At 39.2% G+C, this 23,083-nt stretch overlaps 1 protein-coding gene across 5 annotated transcripts in view; it reads right to left on the reverse strand.

Moving 5' to 3' along the window:
• Positions 1 to 23,083, reverse strand: part of DICER1 (dicer 1, ribonuclease III) — a 72,124-nt gene that overhangs the window by 37,090 nt on the left and 11,951 nt on the right. For 2 of the 5 annotated variants that reach the window (XR_010659202.1, XM_065906938.1), the window contains exons 2-10: positions 13,415 to 13,479; positions 12,209 to 12,309; positions 8,218 to 8,406; positions 7,255 to 7,417; positions 6,176 to 6,306; positions 4,895 to 5,029; positions 4,290 to 4,450; positions 2,241 to 2,409; positions 516 to 985 (exon numbers count right to left, since the gene is read on the reverse strand). Coding sequence is in view for 4 of the 5 variants with exons in the window: in XM_065906938.1 (XP_065763010.1) it covers positions 516 to 985; positions 2,241 to 2,409; positions 4,290 to 4,450; positions 4,895 to 5,029; positions 6,176 to 6,306; positions 7,255 to 7,417; positions 8,218 to 8,361 (1,373 nt within the window). In the remaining variant the exon portion in view is untranslated. Of the gene's footprint in view, positions 1 to 515; positions 986 to 2,240; positions 2,410 to 4,289; positions 4,451 to 4,894; positions 5,030 to 6,175; positions 6,307 to 7,254; positions 7,418 to 8,217; positions 8,407 to 11,672; positions 11,692 to 12,208; positions 12,310 to 13,414; positions 13,480 to 23,083 lie in introns of those variants that run through there. The other 3 variants (XM_065906941.1, XM_065906940.1, XM_065906939.1) reach the window with 3 other exon arrangements.

Here is a 23,083-nt window from a genome sequence, read left to right on the forward strand (position 1 = left end):
GATCACCTGAAGGAGAAAGCGTGGTGTGAAATGCTCAAAACCACACCCAACACGTGTGTCCGACTCTTTGCGGCCCTGTGGACTGCAGCCCGCCGGGCTCCTCTGTCCATGGGGCTGCCCAGGCAAGAACACTGGAGTGGGCTGCCATTCCCTTCTCCACTAACACACCACAGTCCAGCTTAATAAATATCTGAACTAAATCTAACAACTGGATACCGAACAAGGAAGGTTTACTTTAATGTCAACTTAATTTTTCTGTACTTGTACTCGATTTCAGATGGATTAGAAAAGATTAGCATCCTTTAGGAGCAAAACCTCAGTCAAGCGATTGTATATATAAACACGCTGCTGATCCCAAGATAGCGTTACAGGAGAATTCTGAGGACGGGGCCAAGTGAAGGGCTCTCCCCTCAGCCTTCCGCCCAGCCCTTAAAGCTATTGCAACCTATCACTTCACGGAACAAAAGGCTGCCTCTTCTACCATGGGGGAGAAAACGTTAACCTCGGAGAGTTACCGGTTTAGGACCACGGCTGTGTATCTTCTTTCCACAAAAATAATTCCACACAGGATATTGGTAAATGGAGAAGGAAAACTGGTCTCTGGCTTTTCTTTCTCTTCAGCCTCCTCGTCCTCCTCGTCCTCAGAGTCACTCCAGGACACGTAGTTGTCCTGGCTCCGGTTGTTGTACCACTCCACGCTCTCAAACTGCTGCCGCTCGAAGGGCTTGTACTTGCGGAGGATCTCCAGCAGCTTCACCACCTTCGGAGTGACGAACTTCAGGTCAAGGGAGGCAGGGGAGAAGTGCTCTTCACACAGGGCGTGGATTTTCCTCAGGAAAGTGTCTGTGAACAATAGAAACTTCCGGTGCAGCTCCTCTTGCTCGTGTTTGATGTATTTCTGTAGCTCTCTGACCATCATTCCAGCTACTTTATCGGCACACCAGGGTCCCAGGACAACCAGTACCGCACGACAGTCTGAGAGGATCTACAAAAAAAGGTAAAGACTCAAATGCGAAACAATACTCTGGCGGTATCTTCACATGGAGTCTAACTGGGGTTCAAGCTGTCTTTACTCCTTCAAAATAAATTTACCCCACTAATGTCAACACTGGGGTTCATTCCCCAAAGTTACGGAGAGGGGCCAGTAGTCTTTCCAAGCTCTACTTTTTCATACAGATGCCCAGAACCACCCTTCTGTTTTCCCCCGTGAAAATAATCAAATGACAGAAATTAAAAGATGCAACTGTATACGGTTAATAAAGCAACCTCAGAGCTGTGGTCGAAAGTACAACTGAGTATTTACTTCCAGGTAAATATGCAAGGATCTACATAGCAGAATATATAGGTGTGTGTGCATACGCAGCAGAGTGTGTCATTTTATTTTAGGTATCAAAGAAAAGCAAGACGGTTTTCCTTGAACTGTATCTGCGCTCCAGAGTGCCACAACGTACCACCCTAGCTCAGACTGGAATGTAAATCCATAGTAAGGCTATAACTGCCAGTTCTGCAGGCAAATAAAAGACCCACTGGGTCGAACATGGACTTAACGAGAAGACAGGTGCTGAACAGAGTCTGGGCATTGCTGCTCCAGAGAAAATTAGCAAGAGAGAATTAAGGATTCGATTCAATATGGTGGTAACATTCACAGCTGGCTGCAAAGTCCTGGGACAATTAATGGCAACAGGATTCACTGAAGGGCTTCAAATCTCAGAGAGCTGGCTCCCAGCCCAGAGCTTTAGATTCAGCAGGGCAAGGGTGGGCCTCTCATGTGCACGTCGAGACAGTTCCGGAGGGAAGCTGATGGCTGCTTGTCCAGGGTCCACACCCTGAGGCCCACTGTCCTAAGGAACCGCTTCTCAAACCTGCCCTACTCGGAGATGATGGGCTCATGTCCAGTTACATACAGAGAAACAGCGGAAGAATTCTTCCAGCTCAGGGTCTGATCAGGAACTAACTCATCTGACTAAGAAAAAAACTGGGACTCACTTCTTATATTCAAACAATCATGACACCTCCTTAAACCAGGGTGGTCTATACTTAATAACAGAAATGTCTGTCAGGTAACAGTAAACTCAACCCAATATGATACACTCCATGAAAAATGTCCAAAGATACAAGAAGGTAAGGTCTTAAACTAAAACGTATATAAAACAGTTTCATTAAAAGACAATTCATTTCAACATTAAAAATGTATCAAAGCCTTTTATCATATTCTCTGTACTTACTTCGTATATGCTTACCTGTTTAGAAATTAAAGTAGAATCTCTTTCTTTTGAATGTACAGATATGTTACAGTCATTGATAAAATTAAGTGCTTCTTCTAACTCCATCAGCAGTCTTTCATAGAGCCCACTTCTGTCAGTAAATGGTCCACAGTCTACCACAATCTCACATGGCTGAGAAGTATATCTGCAACATCAGACACAAAAGTTGTCAACACCACAATAAACTCACTACAGCATTACCATCCATTACATATCCAAACCAAAAAAGAAACGCCCTCTTCTCAGCTGTGTAACTACTTGGAAGAACACACAGGCTCACAACAAGCCTTCCTCAAGTTGTACTCACTTCCATCTGTACTATGTTTGCCGGCTAAGTTTCAATAAATGCATAGGGCTAACAGTCAAAGAATTCTGCTGTTTCATCGTTAATCCCAGGTTTCTCATTTTTATTTTTAGGTTTAGACTTTCATCTTTTGCCCCCTAAGGCATCCCCCAGAATGAGAAACAAAGCTAGTCAAAACAGTCAAGAAGCTCAATAATGATTACTTCTCAGAGTCAGAAAAAGGGAAGGCAGTAGATCATAAGGAAGGGTTATCATTAAATGTATCTATTTCCATACTACTTGAAACGTCTGACACTTGCAAATGTCAACTTTTTTGGTTTTTAAATAAATCTTTTTTCTAATTTATTTTTAACTGGAGGATAAATGCTTTACAATACTGTGTTGACCTCCGCCACACAACCGCCCAAATCAGCCACAAGCACACACGCGTGCCCTCCCTCCTGACCCTCCCCGCCCCCACGCTGTCAGGGCGGCTAGAGCTCCGGGTTACACGCAGCCGCCGCCGTCTCGCTTGCACAGGTAGTGTGCATGCTTCAGGGCTGCTCTCTCAGTCCTCCCACCCTCTGCGGCCCACGCCGCGTCCACACGTCTGCTCCCTATGTGCTCCCCGTCTTGAGTCTTACTCCTGCCCTGCAGATAGGCTCATCAGCAGTCATTTTTCTAGATTCCATATATATGCATTAATATGTGGCACTTGCTTTTCTCTTTCTGACTTACTTCACTCTGTATTATCAGGCTCTAGGTTCATCCACCTCACTAGAACTGACTCAAATGTGTTCCTTTTTAGGGCTGTCATATTTTAACATGTCCTCATAAGGAAAGCTCCCTACATTTCAATCAAATTCCCTAGATATTTCATGCCTTTCATAATATGACAACAACACATACAATCTTAAAAGCACATGTAATAATTAAGGAAAAGAAATACATTAAAGACATATTTAAAACTGACAGTGTTCACCATTCCCAACTAGAATTTATAAGAGTCAGATTTTGAGAGCTAAGTAATGCCAAACGCAATGGAATATCTATCAGTTTTTAACCTAAACACCCTGAAGGCCATCAGATTTGTATCTCATATCACATCTGGATCCTAACTTCCATGAATCTAAATGTTAGCTTTTCTTCTCATTCCACAAAGAGAACTCTTTCCAAATTCCTACCAAGTGACAGATACACTGCAAGGTGTTTATCATGTCAATGTAACTGATCACCCAAGAGTCCCCTGAGACCACTGATAATGCCATTTTATAGGCTCAGGGACAATAAATGACTCACTTGAAGTCACACACTAGTGGAGTCAGTCCTCAAAACCCAAGTGTGATTTAACTTCACGATCTGAGAAATAAGTCTTCTCTAGTGTAACTGTTTCAAGAACCACCACTTGGTAATCTTTAACCATGTTAAAGGCTGTACCTAACAAGGATATAAGGATATTTTAATATGAACTGAATTAGTTATTGTAATTTAAAGACCTAATTTATAAAGGCTCCCCTCTACTAACTTCGATCACAAAGGCTGTGTTATATGTTTTAATGAAACTCAAAATAGCAACCTCCACAAAAAGAGACAAACCTATATACAGGTCAGAAATTCACACCCATTTTCAAAAGATGACTACCTGATAAGGAATTCTTAGGTCTTCCAAGGGAGTATGGAACCAAAGGCCTAAAACCATCCTAGCAGGTTTCATTGAAGCCTAGTTAATCCTAAGTGCTTACCTGTCTAAGACCACCAAGTCAGTTGCAGTTTCAGCATTACTCTTAAGAATTTTCTCCAGTTTCTGAATCTTTTCTTCCAATTCCTCTGGATCACATTTCCCATTTAAAATGGAAGCAGTTAGTCCCAAAATACGAGGACATGATGGACAATTTTCACAAAGCTAATGTAACAAAAGATACTGACAGTAAGGAATTCATTCTGCAAGGCCCCAACCAAAGAGACAGCATCTTGATAAAACATGTCAAAAAGACCTAACAAACACCAAAATGATCACTTATGGAATTTACTGTAGCTTATTTAAAAGACCAATGTATCAAAAAGGAACATTTAAATATGCTATGATAGATTATGCAATTCACTTATGATAGGTCACATAATTTATTTTTATTGTTTAAACTTTTATTATAGATTTAGACGTTATAAATGTATTAATATTATAAATTACAGATTTAAATGAACATTAGTTTAATATTCATTCATTCATTCCTACACTGAAACCAAGTTCCCAAAAGTGGTAACTAATGTTGCTTTTGGTATAAAAAACACTGCTTTTACTCAGTAATCTGACCTGCATTATTAACACTGATAAAATCTAAAAACTTACCTTCATAATTTCTCGGTAGGGGTGGTCTAGGATTGCAAGATGACACTCATCAAACACCAAAAGGTTAATGTCTGACAGTGATAAGTAACCATTTTTCAAAACATTCAAGGCGACATAGCAAGTCATAACGAGAACCTAAAATAAAACTGCTATCAGTATACAAACATGCCATTCACCTGCCTGGATATACTTCTATGAAATCAGACTAGGGAACCACTGTATTTTAGGTGAGGATGAAGAAACTCATCATTAAAAATTACAACAACAAAAAAATTACAACAAACATTCTCAATGTATGGAAGCTCATACTCGAGAATCAAGATGTAAAACAAGGAGACATGGAAAAAAATACTGATAAAGGAGACCACGTTTTTATGATAAATCTACTCAATCTACAGGTTTTCAGGTTCCTCGTAATTTGACTGATAAGACCTGGCAGTTTTATCAGATCATAAAACAATTCACACAATTTTTTCCTGTCAAACTGACAAGGTTTTCTGGAGGAAGACACAGACTCCTTAATTTTTTTAATGGCTTATCATTCTGTGGATTTTAAGTGCGTTATTGAGAAAGCTTAACCCAATATGTAAGATATACTAGCAGACCAGGGACTGCTTGAGGTCAGTTAGGAAACCTCTCTTAACCACTTCAGATTCACCAACACGTGAAAGGCCCTCAACACAAGCTGGAGACATGGAAACGTCTAGGTTACAGAAAGTGAAAGTCGTTCAGTTGTGTCTGACTCTTTGCGACCCCATGGACTACACAGTCCATGGCATTCTCCAGGCCACAATACTGGAATGGGTAACCTTTTCCTTCTCCAGGGAATCTTCCCAACCAAGGGATCAAACCCAGGTCTCCCACATTGCAGGCAGATTCTTTACCAGCTGAGCCACAAGGGAAGCCAAGTTACAGGAAGACTCTATCAAATATACTAAGATCTCAACCAAGAAATGTCAAGGCATTTAACTCAAGAGTAAACTTTCTGAAAGCAAGTTATCTGCAAGATGAAATTAGGTCATAGGAATTTGCACTTTTCAAAAAGGAAATCATACTGTAAAGCTGTTTCTTTTCTATTTAGTAACAGCAACATAAAGGAGTAGCTCATTTGGATTTAGGATGAGATTATAATAAGAAAATGCATGAGGGGTAATTTCTATGTTGACAAAGTACAGGACAGTAGAGTCTTTAAACCTAATTCACATAACGAAGGCTTCAGGTAATCTTCTAAACCAAGGGCTTGCACAGATTTATTAAATGAAATTTCTTTATGAGTCTTACCTGGTGTTTAGTAAACTCTTGGTTCCATTTCTCTTTTGTCCAGGATGCACTCACTTCCAGGTTTGAGTACTCCCCAGCCTTGAGATCTGAGTGAGTCCTGACAGCTGACACTTGTTGGGCAACCTGCTTTGCTGATTACAAACACAATATCCCATGTAAATGCAAGAACTCCTCCCTAAACGGCTCTCTGGATGACTACTGATTAAACAGTTAAGGGAAATCCTTATTATTATATATTATATCTAACCACTAATTTTTTACATCACCATCTTAAAACAATACTTTCACAGTTATCTCCAAAATACGCTTCTTGTACTCACCACCCCGCCTGTCACTGACTTTATAAAGTCTTAGACCACCTTATTTCTTTAAGGTGACTTTCCCCAATCTAAGAATATAATTTCTAGGCTAGAATGGCAACTACTGCAGATCCACCCCTCCAGCTTTCTTCAATAAAATCAGATTGTATCACCAACAAATAACACAGACTGATATATATTTAAAGCACATGAGAACATCACATGCTGAAACAATCTAAAAAGAAAAGAAAAAAAGGAGAGCAGTGACATGGTTATATTAGTACTTGAGCTGTTTTATGTTCACATTTTATACTTTTTATTTTAATATATAACCCCAAACACATAAAACCTTATACTTTAAACTCTTACTGAATATCTAACTTTCAAAAAGCCTCTGATTTTCTTTCTACAACTGGTAAAGCAAAATCATAAATCAAAAAGTTACCTATAATCAAGCTCTTTATGATACACTTTGTGAAACTAAAACATTAAAAACAAAATAACTACTGAGATCAGAGCAGAGCCAGAATTAAATGCGGTCCCATTTAAGAAGAAAGCTAAAGTTTAACATCTATGAAATAAGATGACTATCATTTAAGAGAAATACTATTTAAAGTTAAGAAATAAGACAGAATGATATTTCTGCTTCAACAAGCACATTATTCATCAACCTCTCTATACTTTCAAGACTTCAACTTTATACCCCAAGAGCAAATCTGCTTAACCATAAGATCTCATCCAATTTCCTCCATACAATTTGATAAAATAGTGCTTTGTTACCAGAGTTGACCAAGAACACCGTCCTTTTGCCATTTCTGTTGAAGTCTCCCCTGATCTGATAAGACAGCTCTTTAGTGAGTAGTACTGCAATAAACGTCTTCCCTGAGCCAGTGTTTAAACAGACTATGGTATTATGATCCAGAGCTGCTTCAAGCAGTTCAACCTAGAAATACAGTGGGGAAAAAAGATTACACACTTCTTATCTAAGTACAAAATTTTAAAAACTGGATTTTGTTTCAATTCATAAAATTGCACTGTTTTCTAAAATCTTCCTCCAATAAATCTGCCCTTTCAAAAAGCTTACCTTCTACATGTTTATATAATAATAATCAGAGGTATTAAAAATGCTAGTTACACACAGCTGTGCTGTATAAATGTGCTGAAATGGCATTTACAATTTCTTTAAAAATCATTTTCACAGGGACAAAAACTTTTCTAGAATGATGTGAACAACTGAAACACTATAACTTAATGGAAAATAAGTGGTTATTTAAAATTCATTAGCAAAGTCAAAGTAAAGAACAATAATGATTTTACTACTGCTTATTATACTGATCTACTCTTATTTACCACTTTAGACCAACTGTAATAGAATATATTGCTTCTTTAAAAAAAAAAAAAAAAGACTACAACCATAGTTCTGACAGTCTATGTTTGTTCAAACCAATCTCGATTCCTACCCAGATCATGAGGACAGACACACCCAAATAGATACTCAGGAACAGTGAGGTTTTCACAGGGTAAAAAAGATAAGAAATTTCATCAATAAAACTATCAAATCAATTACCCAGCAGATGTTAGAAAAGAAAATGACTATTAAGAACAAAAGTATTTGGAATGAGAAAATTAATCAGAAGAGGAAAGCTTAAAAAGGTAAAGGAGTTTTATAGAAATTGTGTCAACTATATGCTAATATATTCCATTTTAGTGAAAATGCTCCAGTATTAGTGTTCTCATTAGTACCTGATATTTTCTTGGCGTATAAATGTTATCATGAATTGCTTCTTGTTGCCATGGCAGTCCAAAGAAAGGACCCATTGGTGAGGAAGCAGGGGTCATGAGCTGCAGGCCTGCCATGCTGAGGGGTTGCAAAGCAGGGCTTTTCATTCATCCAGTGTTTCTTTCATTGCATTTTTGTTCTAGCACAGCTTACTACAAAAGGGAAAAAGAATACCATTACACAACCATGCAGGGTTAAAAACAAAAGAGAGCGCAGAAACTAGAGAAACGTCAGAATATCATTCCTACGGGCCTTTTCAAATTCTCCCTGTAATTGTTTCAGCTTTTTCTTGATCTAAGAGGATCTGTTTTAAAAGTCAAGCATCCTACACTCGCCAACCCAGCAATTCTATACCCAGAAACCTGCCTGAAAGGATTAGGCAGATGCACAAAGATGTAAACACATGAATATTTATTGCCACATTATTACTTAAGAGCAAGAAATAACCTCAAAATGAATTAATCAAAAATTACCTAAGTAAATTATGGTCTAGTCTTAAAGTGGAAAACTTTAAATCCATTAAGATAATACAGATCTATATTTACTGACATAGAACCATGTCCATAAAATACCTTTAAAAGAAAATTTGTATACTATGATGCTCTTTAAAATAAATGTTTATATACAAAACATGTAAATATATATGTAAATATATTTCAAACATTTGTAAATTCTATGATGCTATTATTGATAAAATAATGAGAAAACTGTATGAAAGGCACTTCACACCGCGTACACACAGGAAGGAGTCAAATGCCGCCAACATTTGGTCATTTTATCAAAGGACCATAAACATAGAAGAAGGTCATTTTTCTTAACTGACACCCTATCACAATTGCACAGCTGATCAACTATTTATATAAGTATCATTAAAAGTATGCATATCCTAGATAAATTAAAGCAAGGCAACACCATTTTGTGAAATAAGAGCTACTTCACGGTGTCTAAGCACTCTTCTATATTTCACATATTCTTCCCCAAAGACAAATTTGATTATGTAAAAGGATAAAACAGAAATTCAGGCTTTTTAAAATTCCTAGCCTGCAGATAAACGGTTAGGGTTTCAAATCTCTATGAGAAAGTCCATCAGCGCAGAACTGACTTGCCCTGTAGAAGGGAATTTCCCCTTGCACTGCTTTGAGTGTTCACTGTTATTACTCTATGAAACTGGTAAGAAAGAATCCCCACTCTTTGTTCCCTGACAACAAAAACTTTGAACCTCCTGACCTGTTAAATTTATAACCATGATACAACACAGTGACTTAAAACTGTTGTGTCTAATCCACCAAGAAGCCTCGAGAGTACAGTCTCTTGTATGCATAGGCTTAACACCACAATTTTGATTTCAGAGCTTAATTCAGCTGACAAGAATTCAACATCCAGTTAATACAAGCAGCACCTCCAGTAAATGGCCGCAGTGCCTCAGGCCTCAGCACGGCGGTGTGTCCGTGGACCAGAGAGCATGACCATTCTCGGTATCCTTGTCAGAGGAAGATGACAAGCAGAGTGTTCCAGAGTACACTGTGAAAAACTATCAAGTCCTTCTTTTGCCGGGGTCAAACAGAACTACATTTTCCACGAAAAATAATGCGCTCGTTCTCTACTGAACCAAAGTCCCAACAGCCATTCCTTCTACCTCTTTTATACTCAGCATTCACTTCTCTCAACTCTGCAGGCCCACAGGATAAACAGTCTCAGGTTGATCACTCAAGCTTCTTACTCAACCCTGCTACAAAGAACCTGAAGTGGAAGGCTATTTTACCTAACAGCGTGAGATCCAGCAGGTCATGCTGAAGGCCTAAGGCTGAGACCTGCAGGCACGTCCCACATGGCTACCAATTCCTGGCGTGTCTCCACACGGTGCTCCTTATCCGCAGGTTCCATTTCCACAGGTCAATCTATCCTTGGCTGGATGAATCCACGGATGCAGGAGGGTCAACTCTACTATGCAAGGGACATGAGCATGCGGGCATTTGGGCATCAGAGGGTCCTGGAACCAATCACCACGAGCACCAAGGGACAACTGTACTCCTTCACTACTCCAGGCCGCTCACTGGCAGGATTATTTACATTAAGCCTGATGCTTCACTTTCCACCCAACCCAAACGTTAATCCAAGACCAAACAAACAAATGATGGAGGGATCGGGAAAAAAGCCCAAATCCTGGTGGTGGATGGAAATTTTCAAAGGAGAAAAGAGGGCAGCGATGTAAATCCTCAAACACACTTCCTCCACCTCCAGGAGCCCTCCTTCTTACCACTGTCACCATTTCTTCTGATGGAGACAACATTAGTAGTAATGATAGAGCCAGAAAATATTCTAAAACATAAATGAATGTTCTATTTTTAGAATAGAGTTAAAAAATCTATTTATAAATACTTAAAAATTTATTATAGACTATATAAAAGTAGTCTAAAAAATAAAATCTATTTTTAGAATAGGCTTAGAATAGTCTAAAAAATACAAGGATGCTCTATTTTTTAAGGGCACATGATAGTCTTCAAAATTATCAGTATCATAAAATACAAAGAAAAACTAAAAATGTTCCAAATTAAAGACTGTAGAAACATGACAACTAAACGCAGTAACTGACCTCAGCCTAGATCCTTTCCTGTTACAGAACAAAGGCTATAAGGGTCATCATAGAGAGCAGCAATGAGGCTGCAGACAATGCACTGTTACACCCACTGAGATGATGACTGCACCATGATTACCGTAGGGGAGCATCCTTATTCTTGGCAAATACAGTGACGTATTTAGGAGTAAAAGGGCCGTAATGCATGCAACTTATTCTCAAATGGTTCAGAACCAGAAACTACACATAGAAAGAGAGAGAATGGATGTGACTGACAAAGCAAATGGAGCAAAATAGGAAAAGCACATAATCTTTGTCCTAGTCTTCTTCTTTTCTGTGAAATTACTTCCAAATAAAGAGTTTTGAAAAGTAAACAGTTAAATATGACCCATGAGACCAGGATCTCCGTGAGTATAGGAGCTGTATATCTCACACAAACTTCTGTCACCTACCAAACCAAATTACACCCCAGACATGACAAACAAACAAGACGGTTTGGGCAGTGAAGACACTGCCTGTGTGCACGACAAAAGCCTCACGCAGCGTCTCTTCCCTTTCATTACTTATGCCACTTTGCACACATTCTAAGGGGCACGTAGGGACACGGCTCCTCCTGTGACTGGCACACACATTCTATGAGAACAGGACGTGCGTCTCATTCTCTGCAGCTCTTAAATTTTCACACAGGTGTCATATATATATATTTAAATAAAAATGTGATGAACTCAATCAGAGATTCATGAGTGTCTACACAATAACACACACAACAGAAGCACAGACAGTTTAGAAGATATTTCTACAGTATTTGGTTTGGAAATGCGCATCCACCCCACTCCTACTCACCCTGAAGGGCGGATACAGGAGAGAAAATCTGCAAGGAAATGGAGGACAGGAGTTGAACCCTCCCATTACATTCCCATTAGGTCACAATATTTAAACTAATTTTCATTCACTTAGAACAGTGACTGGCCCCAGTAATATACTATCTACTCGGGGAAAGCAAATCCAACATTGAAAACCCAACAAATAATCCAATAACGTGAAAACTAAAAAAGCCTATAATTTTGCCAATTTTTACTTTCTCTGGCATGTTTAAATAGATTTTTTTTTCTCTCTTAACTTGGCCTTAATGAAAAGCTCTGAATCCCTACTGGTAAGTAAAAGTTCTAGAGTTTAACAGATTAACTGACTATAATTAACTGCCTCAGCAGAGCCAACAGGATAATCTACGTGACTGTTTTCCAATCACAGATTTTAACAATTAAGTCATGAAAGTGGTGAGACTTTCATAGCTTTGGATGATTCGTTTAAAAATAACTTAGTAAGACACATGAATAAACTCTCTTTTTTTTTCCACATAGGATAAAGCCCAGATTTACCGTCTTAATGTTTGAGATCTCTGTGTTGCTGTTGTCTGAACTGCATTTTGACATTGTGATAGCAGTTTATTGGAAAATCACAGCATACCCAAGCTTCTGCTCTAAAAATAAAGGCAAAAATAGCCAAGTTTAAGATTCTTGTACTTAAACTGAATATAAACACATCTACAAGAAAGTCCCATTGATATGAAAAGTGGAATAAAAAGGCCATTATTTTGTATTAAACTTTAAACAAAAGACATCTGGGTTATTTTAGGATACTAAGTCTTATTCAAAAACAAAGAACAAGAGAATGAGCTGTAACAACAGCATGCCTAATTTCCAGAGATCAGGGGCGGGGAGGGGGTGGGGTTATAGAAAAGTTCAAGGAAAGATCTTAAAATGAAAACAATGAAATCAAAGTACATAAAATTCTAAAGAGAGTGACTAGGAAAATGGAAAAAATAAATAAATGTGCGCGCGTGTGTGTGTATGTGCATGCGCGTGTGTGCGCATGCGTGTGCGTGTCTGTGTGTGCGTGTGTGTCTGTGCGCGCATGTGCACACAGCTGTCCAGTCGTGTCTGACTCTCTGCAACCCCGTGGACTGTAGCCCAGATGTGTTATTTCCTAAATAAATACACAAGAGAAGTAAAGAAGATCACCAGAAGAGGTACTTGTCTGAGTAATCCAAATCAGCTGGCGGTAAGTCTTCACCACATGTATGAAGTCTTATCAGCAATTTAAGTTTCTCAAAGAAAATTTAAAACATGATCTTAAAGAACAATTAATCTAACTATAAACTTTCATTGAATTCATTTATGAATAAAAGAATTCAGGAACACAGTTCAAGAATGTTAATACTGTGGAGAAATTTAAATTTAAAGGTGGTCCCAAATAATCCTAAAAGAGACTAGAAATCAAAAGGGAAGCATAAAGCATTGACGTGAAAAGCTTAATTCAATGAACAAGTGTTGATTTTCTTAGATCTGGTACCAGATTTCATTTATGCTCCTTAACTTGAGCGTCTCTATTACCACAGGCTCAGGGAGAAACAAATTGGCAGCGGCCTCTTCTCACTTATTTGCATCTGGTCTAGTCTATGGCAGTTTAAAGGACACTCGTGTAGAGGTTAAGCTTTCTCATTTCATACACAAATTGGTTTTGCTAATAAGTTAACAAAGCAGAATGGGGGAACCTTAACACTACTTTAGTGTTTACATATTTACCTCAAAATGCTGATTCTAAGTTCTTTCAGTTTTCCAAGTCTGTATTAATTCATACCCTAGGTAACCTAAAAGCAATCAGAGAGAATATTTTAGAACATACAACTCATTTTTAAAAAACAACTTTAAGAAATTTCCTACTTTGACAAGATTTTCATAATTTATCTGAATAAGATCTCTGATAAAAACAATTCTTGTGTTTATTTATTGGGAGTCAAGAAAACAGTATATGTATGAAAGAGTTGCCCTTTAAAATTAGTATTTATTATGTTCTATTACAATTGAAAAATTTTAAAAGCTGTTAGCACAATCCAATCAGATATATAAGGGAGAATTCCTGGAAGTAAATTACATTTTCCCCCAGTAAAATCTTGATTTTAAAAATACTTAAAGACTACACTAAGTCAGCATCATGCTTTCATGAACTTATAACCCCTCTTCTAAGGAGTCAGTTTATGTTTTCTAAAACCACCTCATGCTTTGACTTTTAATTCCATTCTACACTGCTACCTAATATGATGCAAATTCAATACAAAAACTTGGCCTGATATGTCACACTAGACATCTTTTCAATTAATATTCACCTCTATTCTAGAAGCACCAAAATAAAGCTGATAAGCCTTGAAAATTCAATGCAACTCCACTATTACAAAATTACTGTTGAGTTATCCAAATTACTTCCCTAAACAATTCTGTATAAAGATACATTAGAAAGTTAACATGCGAAGCACAGTGATGATTTATTTTATGTTCATACTACACAGCTAACAGGTCAAGTTTTCTCATTTTAATTGATGATCATGATTTAAATTACCAAAAAAAAAAGTGTTTGATAGGGCTCTTTAAGATAACTCTGCAAAAGACATGCCACAGACCACAGGCTCAGTCAAGTTCTAGTATAAACCAACAAACTTAATCTAATTAGCATCTAAATCCCATATATGGCTGTACCCTTTCAGACAAAGGCTGAAACAATGGCTAAACCCTCCTAGTCTCAAAGGCATCTAGAGCTTCCTGCTGCGTCTTTTCATAACTGGTAAAAACAGAAAACTTCCAACTCATTCATTTTATTATGTATCAGAGTCTGATACTACTAACTTTACGAATATCACTGTCCAGATTTCATCTCTACACTCATGAAGTCCAAAATGTGCAACTACCATGAAGTCGCAGAGTGAACAAAAGATAACACACACACAGTATCAATACTGTGACATTAAGACACAGTCACAAGTACTTTTGGAAGCTAACAGATAAAACTAAAAATGTCTTGACGAGCTTTTAGTCCCTAGTGACAACTATGCTATGGAGATCCAAGACATTAATTTTAACTCCAACCAAGCCTAAATGCTAAGAGCATCCCTGGCTGTGGATATAAAATAACAGGTTCAGAATACAGGTTGCTGACATAAGCACAAATCAGAAATAAGTGACTTAATTCTCCCATTTGAAAACAAAGGGGAAGGCATCCCTTCACCCTCCCTCTTTTCTATCCTTTTCTGCTGTACTTGAATCTTTCTAAAAGCTAAGTAAGCCTTTAGCCAGTCTCACGTCTCAGGAATGTTTCCTTAAGATATGTAATCACCAAGAAAGATATGCCCAATCTCCCAGTTTCCCAGGATGGCCTAATTTGTCAACCGACTCCAAATTGCAAAACCTACCTCCAGTCATAAAGATAACAGAGAACTGGAAATTGTACCTTGAAAACACGGATGTAAAGTGTTGCAACCACTTAACTATACAAAAGAATAAGACTTCTATCTTTGCAATCTCTTTAGTGGACAGCCTAGATACACATCACATTCTGGTTTAATGCTCACTCAATAAAATTGTTTCCTCCCCTTCTACGTTTTTAGAGATTTTCTGGTTGGGAGGAGGTCATTTTTAATTCTATTTCCCCAGCATCAGCTTAAAAAAAAAAAAAGTTCAACTCTCAAGCGGTATACATGATAAATAACAAAACCCCTTTCTTAAAATTTAAAACAGTAAAGAAATCCTAAACTATGCTGCCTAATGGCACTGGAAAGAACAGTTTTCAAAATGAAGAAAGAGCTCGAAGAAGTTGGCAAACACCTCCTCTTATCCCTAAAAAGGAATCTGAACACAGGGAGGATCCAAAGTGTTTACAAACAACTCCACCGACCTCCCTTTTCGAAATGAAAGCCAGAGGAGAAAGAGAGTCATCTGTTTTAAGCTAATTCATAAGTAAAGGTGATGAGCTCCCCTCTCAATACTTTGGGGCACACAGTCACTCCTTCCTCACGGAGGCCCTCTGATACAGCAGGGACACTGGGTGAGGCCTCTGGGGATGGAGAAAGCAGTGTTTTCTCTACAAGTATGTTTTATTAAAATCATTTGAATGCCAGCAGATGACTATCTGTGTCAGGAAGGCCAAGGCCCATCCGACACCACCTCCTCTCTCTAAGGCTGTTTCCCTTCTATAAAACAGAACACTTGACTAGTATGAGGATTCAGTAATTAAATGCATATTAACCTCGGTAAAGAAAAAGTGCTTACCCAGAAATGCAGATGACACCACCCTTATGGCAGAAAGCGAAGAGGAACTAAAGGGCCTCTTGATGAAAGTGAAAAGAGGAGAGGGAAAAAGCTGACTTAAAACTCAACATTCGAAAACTAAGATCATGGCATCCAGTCCCATCACTTCATGGCAAATAGATGGGGAAACAATGGAAAGAGGTGACAGACTTTATTTTCTTGGGCTCCAAAATCACTGCAGATGGTGACTGCAGCCATGAAATTAAAAGACGCTTGCTCCATGGAAGAAAAGCTATGACTAACCTAGACAGCATGTTAAAAAGCAGAGACATTACTTTGTCGACAAAGGTCCATCTAGTCATAGCTATGGTCTTTCCAGTAGTCATGTACTGATGTGAGAGTTGGACCGTAAAGAAAGCTGAGTGCTGAAGAATTGATGTTTTTGAAATGCGGTGTTGGAGAAGACTCTTGAGAGTCCTTTGGACTGCAAGGAGCTCAAACCAGTCCATCCTAAAGGAAATCAGTCCTGACTATTCATTGGAAGGACTGATACTGAAGCTGAAGCTCCAATACTTTGGCCACCTGATGCAAAGAACTGACTCGTTGAAAAATACCCTGATGCTGGGAAAGATTGAAGGCGGGAGGAAAATGGGACGACAGAGGATGAGATGGTTAGATGGCATCACCGACTCAATGCACACGAGTTTGAGCAAGTTCCTGAAGTTGGTGATGGACAGGGAGGCCTGGCGTGCTGCGGTTCATGGGGTCACAAAGAGTCAGACACGACTGAGCAACTGAACTGAACTGAAAGAAGCCACACTCCCATCTCCATCTATAACCACTGTTTTCATAGAACTCTTAAGGCTTTAAGGGACTCCTTTAAAGAACCCAAAATGTTTTATTAATCTTAAGATTCAGTATAAAAAAAGCATTCTCAAAGTTGAAGAACTATACAAGATTTTATACAGTATTTTTAATCAGATGAACTTGAAAAACCACAAACTCCAAACTACTAGTCACTATGAATTTACAGTAAAATGAAAATCAATTTAAACTGCAAAGCATGGTATATAATGTAAAACAAAATTAAACAGTTGTCTGCCCACTAGTTCTCTTGAAAAGCAAAAACCAAAAAATACTACATGCTCCTTCTGTTTGGCTCCCCAAACTTCACTGAAAACATTACTTAACTGTTTTTGAGGCAATGAAATGGTTCACATGCATGGGCAAGTAATCATCCTCACCATTATTATTCAGTAGACAAGCTTGGAAAATATAAAATGCAAGAAAAGAGAAAAAACAAAAAGACAGGAAACATCCAAAATACCCATGGTATATGAAATAAAGATTTCAAGGATTTACCAACCATTATTTGGTGAATACAGATTATGAAAAGACTAAGGTCAAAGCAAAGACTGAGACCAAAGAGAAAAAGGATAATAATTTAAAGAATTTAAACACTGTAATTTTTAGTCTTAGGTAAATACACAGCACAACAGGAATATTTCTATTTTCACTTTTGTCGTAACTATCATTATTAATTACAAATCCTTGCATATTTAATCTAGCCTACAACATTAACACAAACTACATTCAGATATGCTTCCTTGGCATCATCATTTATAATAGCAAAAAGTGCCCCTTCCACCTTCCCAAAAAACTAAATGTCTAACAACAAATGAGGGAGTGATCTGGTAAACCACAGATGGCCCACGTGACATGATGCAGTTCAACTGAGCTATTAAAATGACGACAGTTTGTAACAAACAAAAATGCTCATGTTATGGGATTCAGTGAAAAAAAAAATTTTTTTTTTATTTACAAGAAGATCTGGTTGTGTCCTCAAGTTAAAAACTAAAGAAAAGAAAGGCAAGAAGGGAGGAACAGAGGAAAAGAGGATTCCCCCTGAAACTGAGAATGGGGTCACCAGCAGAAGTCTGTCTTCTTCCTTAAGGCTTTTCTGTATTTTAAAATTCCCCACCATTTGGACACTTTGTTACATTTAGAATTAAACAAAGTCTTAAACTGAGGATGAGCACAATAAACACGTATGACTCTGTCTTAAGTACTGTCGGGCGGTGGGGGGACTCCATTCTTAAGCCACTGAATGTGGTTTAAGATTTACCCCAGTTTCTATACCTGACACCACAAATTCACCAGCTTTCTTTTCCTGCACTATTCTATGAACCGAACAAATTTCTGCATTTCTCTAAAATCTGCAACATAAACATAGTATGTTTACATTTCAATTTAATTATGCCTAAAATTAAATTTGTCCAAAATTGAAGTTGAATACAGGTCAAATACCATTTTAACAAATTCCATCCACCAAAATCTCCATATAGAAAGTAACTCTAGGCTGCCAGCCAATGGCGCACTTACTTGGAATACTTCTTAAAAAGACAATATTCCAACACATCAAAATGGCACAGATACCCACCTCTGCCCTTCAAGTCACCTATAATGACCTTTCCTCTGCAATTTTGTTTTCAGAGAGGTAAACATTTAATACATCACTAACTTTCAAGGTGAGTTTTTAGGTTAATATTTGGTTCGAAGTTTCTATACTTCAGTCAATTAAAAACAAGTGCTAGAATGTTATTCAATTTTTCCTTTTACACCACGTTAGAATGTCCAGGAGGAAAAAAAGAGTCACAGTTCTCTCTGACAGGCTGCTTTAACTCACTACATAATGCAAAGATTTCACTACTGAAGAGAGGTCAGTTCTGAGACAAAAGGAGCCTAAGAAACTCCCAAGTGTAACAAAGGCTTAGTCAGTGTTGAGTCAGGAAGCAAACGTGTTAAAGTTCCAGGTGAGAGGCAAAGCCCACACCACAGCCGCATGCAACCACGCATGCGCTCTGCTTTCCCCGTGACCCCACCACGGGTGGACCACAGTCTCCAAGGACGAGTCTCTATTTGTGGAGCCCAACCCCTCCGCCCCACCTCCAGACCTTCCCTAGTAACCCCCATCATTCTGCTCTCCTCTCCTGCAGCACAGTGGGGGCTCCCTACACCACCCAAATCGGGCCTTCGTTACATCTGCTCCACATTAGATGTTATTGCCATTGCTCCTTCCCCCCAAAATTCTAAGACCTTTGAAGGAAAGATAATCTCAACTCGACTTACCTAAAGGAAACCTGGCAATGTGCATAAAAAACTGTCATTCATTAATTCTATGCTGAGAATGAACCTTATTGATCAAAACCTAAATTAACTTGCATCTTTTTGTGGCCAAACAGAAAATTCAGTTTAGACACTTCCTACTTTTAAAAGATTTTAAACAACCCAGATGATTCCAACAAGTTTAACAGCCCTACCCTTGCCCCCTCCCTCAACAAAGAATAGTTCAGGGCTGACCTGAAACTATCAAAGCAAGAGATGCATCAATTCATACAATGATAATTTTGACATCATCCAACTATAACCATTCTCCCACCCTAGTCCTTTTCATGTAACTCCCAACCTATAAAATTCTCATAAATATTTCATTTTAGAATTTATTTTATTAGGTTTAAAATTCAGATAAAACTATTTAATATCAACTAATAAATGCAGGAAAAAATGACAGAAAAATCACCACTTTTAACCATCACATTAGTAATTAAGATGAGAATCACTGCTGCTGTGCAGTCACTATGTCGTGTCTGACCCCATGGACTGTAACACACCAGACTCCTCTGTCCTCCACTACCTCCTGGAGTTTGCTCAAATTTACATCCGTTGAGTGAGTGATGCTACCTAACCATCTCATCCTCTGGCACCCCCTTCTCCTTTTGCCTTCAATCTTTCCCAGTGTCAGGGTCTTTTCCAGTGAGTCAGCTCTTCGTCTCAGGTGGCCAAGGTATTAGAGATTCAGCTTCAAAAAGTCCTTCCAATGAATATTCAGGGTTGATTTCCTTTGGGATTGACCGGTTTGATCTTCTTGCAGTCCAAAGAACTCTCAAGAGTCTTCTCTGGCACCACAATCTGAAATCATCCATTCTTTGGCACTCAGCCTTCTTTATGGTCTAACTCTCACATCCATACAAAACTACTACAAAAACCACTGCCTTCCACTTGTTCTCCTTCTATTTGCCATAAAGTGATGGGACCAGAGCCTCTTGATGAAAGTGAAAGAGGAAAGTGAAAAAGTTGGCTTAAAACTCAACATTTGAAAAACGAAGATCATGGCATCTGGGCCCATCACTTCATGGCAAATAAGATGGGGAAAGAGTGGCAACAGTGTCAGACTTTATTTTTGGGGCTCCAAAATCACTGCAGATGGTGACTGCAGCCACAAAATTAAAAGACGCGTGCTCCTTGAAAGAAAAGTTATGACCAACCTAGACAGCATATTAAAAAGCAGAGACATTACTTAACAAAGGTCCATCTCATCAAGGCTATGGTTTTTCCAGTAGTCACGTATGGATGTGAGAGTTGGACTTTAAAGAAAGCTGAGTGCTGATGAATTGATGCTCTTGAACTATGGGGTTGGAGAAGACTCTTAAGAGTCCCTTGGACTGCAAGGAGATCAAACCAGTCCATCCTAAAGTAAATCAGTCCTGAATATTCATTGGAAGGACTGATACTGAAGCTGAAACTCCAATACTTTGGCCACCTGATGCAAAGAAGTGACTCATTTGAAAAACCCCTGATGCTGGGAAAGATTGAATGCTGGAGGAAAAGGGGACGACAGAGGATGAGATGATTGGATGGCATCACCGACTCAATGGACATCAGTTTGAGTAAACTCTGGGAGTTGGTGATGGATAGGGAGGCCTGGTGTGCTGCAGTCCATTGGGTTGCAAAGAGTCGGACACGACTGAGCGACTGAACTGAACTGATGTGACCAAATGCGCTTATTTAAGTTTTTTTACTGTTGAGTTTCAAGCCTGCTTTTTCCCCTCTCCTCTTTAACCCTCAAGAGGCTCTTTAATTCCTCTTCACTTTCTGCCATTACAGTGGTATCATTTGCATATCTGAGGTTATTTACATTTTCTCCAGCAATCTTGATTCCAGTTTGTGATTCATCCAGCCTGGCACTTTGCATCATTACTCTGCATGTAAGTTAAATTAGCAGGGTGACAACATATAGTCTTTTCATTAAGAATCATTAAAGGATGACAAATCCATTGGGTGAAAGTTTCAAAGTCTCTCTGTACATACTACCTACTAATTCAAATGAAAATTGTTATTTTTACACTGGAAAAGTGAAAGTGTTAGTCACTCAGTCAAGGCTAACTCTTTCTGATCCCACGCACTATAGCCCCCAGGCTCCTCTGTCCTTGGAATTCTCTAGCCATTCCCTTCTCCAGAGGATCTTCCTGACATAGAGATCAAATCCAGGTCTTCTGCATTGCAAGCAGATTCTTTACCATCTGAGCCACCAGGGAAGGTGGCTAAAAGACATAGTAAAAATGAGGCGCTTTTGTTCACTGCTGGTTGGATGCTTAAACCTGACAAATAATACCTCCTTAACTCAAGTGAGAAAGTTAATGTCACCAATATTGGGACAAACTGACAACAAGTACCTCCTAATGAGATGAACTGAGAAAAGAAATATCATTTGTCAGAAGTGCAAAACCTGCATCTAATCCTGAGGAAACATGAAAACCAAATCTGAGGCTCATTTTACATAACGGCTGGCTTGCACTCTTCAAAAATGTCACTATCACAAAAAAAAAGAAAACCTGAGAAACTATTCCAGATTAAGAGAGAAAAGAGACAGGACAACTGAACACACTGTATGTTGCTGTGCCAAGTCTTGTCACAGGGAAAGCAAACTGCTACAGTGGATGTTTCGGGGATGAAGGAGGATCAGAACACGCCACCCCTAAATGTGCCAATCTGGCACAAGGCAACAGAGAGAGGCGGACACAAGAGGAGCTCTCTGTCCCCTCCACCCCCGCCTAAGACGATAACCACCAGTAAACGTAGGGAGCAACAGGGGATTCTTTATACTACAACTCATAAATTTGAAAGCTATTTTAAAACATAAAAGTTAAAACTGTGCCAAATACTGACCTGTATGTTTGGCTACCAGCAGAACACAGAAAAACAGAACACGTCCAATTTTATTTCAGAACAGTATACAGAGTAGTATTCAGTCTTCCCCACTTAAAAAAACAAAACTCTCACTGTACCTCCTGACCCTTAAATTATTTGTTCACTCATTCAACAAATATTGATTAAGCAAGACATCCCTAATGCAGCCTTGTATTCCGCAGGATGTGAGAACCTGAGATCAGCTCTGAAGCGTGTGTGGGAAGGGCACTGCTCGGGAAGGAGCCCACACGGGACACCGTGGGGACCAGCGGACAGCACTCAGAAGCCCCCGGACAGAAACAGGCAAGACCGCGACACGGGTCAGGTGAGCAGGAGCGAGGCCACGAAGGGCCTCATACGCAGCTCTACAGGGTCAGAATCTCACCCCGTGAGCCTTTTAGTCTCAGTACACACCAAGGGTCGTCACCGACTTAATCTCGGCCTGAGCCTCCATCAAGGCCCACTGACAAGAACGTCTAAACACAAGGCAAGAGACTCCTCAGCTTGCCTCTCTCTTTTAGACGGGACACTCCTTCTCCTGGCTGCAATCACTGCCTTTACACAGACTCATCTGCCTGGAACCATCCCAGCTGGAGCACTGCAACCCCTTGTCCCAGGAACCAACCAGCCACTCACTCCAAGCACGGAAGAAGATGATGTCGGTCACCCCATCTCCAGCGCCAAATCACTATCTCTGCCTGCCTGTAGCACATTTCCAGTTGGAGATCTGCACTTGGCTCTCAAGGGAGCCTTTCCAAAAATTCCATAAGTACAATTGATCTAAAAAGAAAGATGAAGATCTGCTACTGCTAAATACAATTTTAAAAAAGAAAAAAAGACCACCACCACACACACACACTTTCCTTTACAGGAATTCCAGGAATGTTTCAAGAAAGAAAAGCAGCATCAGAATAAACGCAGCCTCTAAGGGGCTTCCCTGGTGGCTCAGCAGTAAAGAGTCCGCCTGCCAATGAAGGAGACACAAGAGATATGTGTTCGATCCCTGGGCTGGGATGATCCCCTGGAGAAGGGAATGGCAACCCACTCCAGTATTCTTGCCTGGGAGAGAATATTAATACCGTGGACAGAGAAGCCTGGCGGGCTACAGTCCATGTGGTCACAGAGGTGGACATGACTGAGCATGCACAT

This window comes from Muntiacus reevesi, chromosome 15 (assembly GCF_963930625.1).
Source record: "Muntiacus reevesi chromosome 15, mMunRee1.1, whole genome shotgun sequence".
Taxonomy (NCBI): domain Eukaryota; kingdom Metazoa; phylum Chordata; class Mammalia; order Artiodactyla; family Cervidae; genus Muntiacus; species Muntiacus reevesi.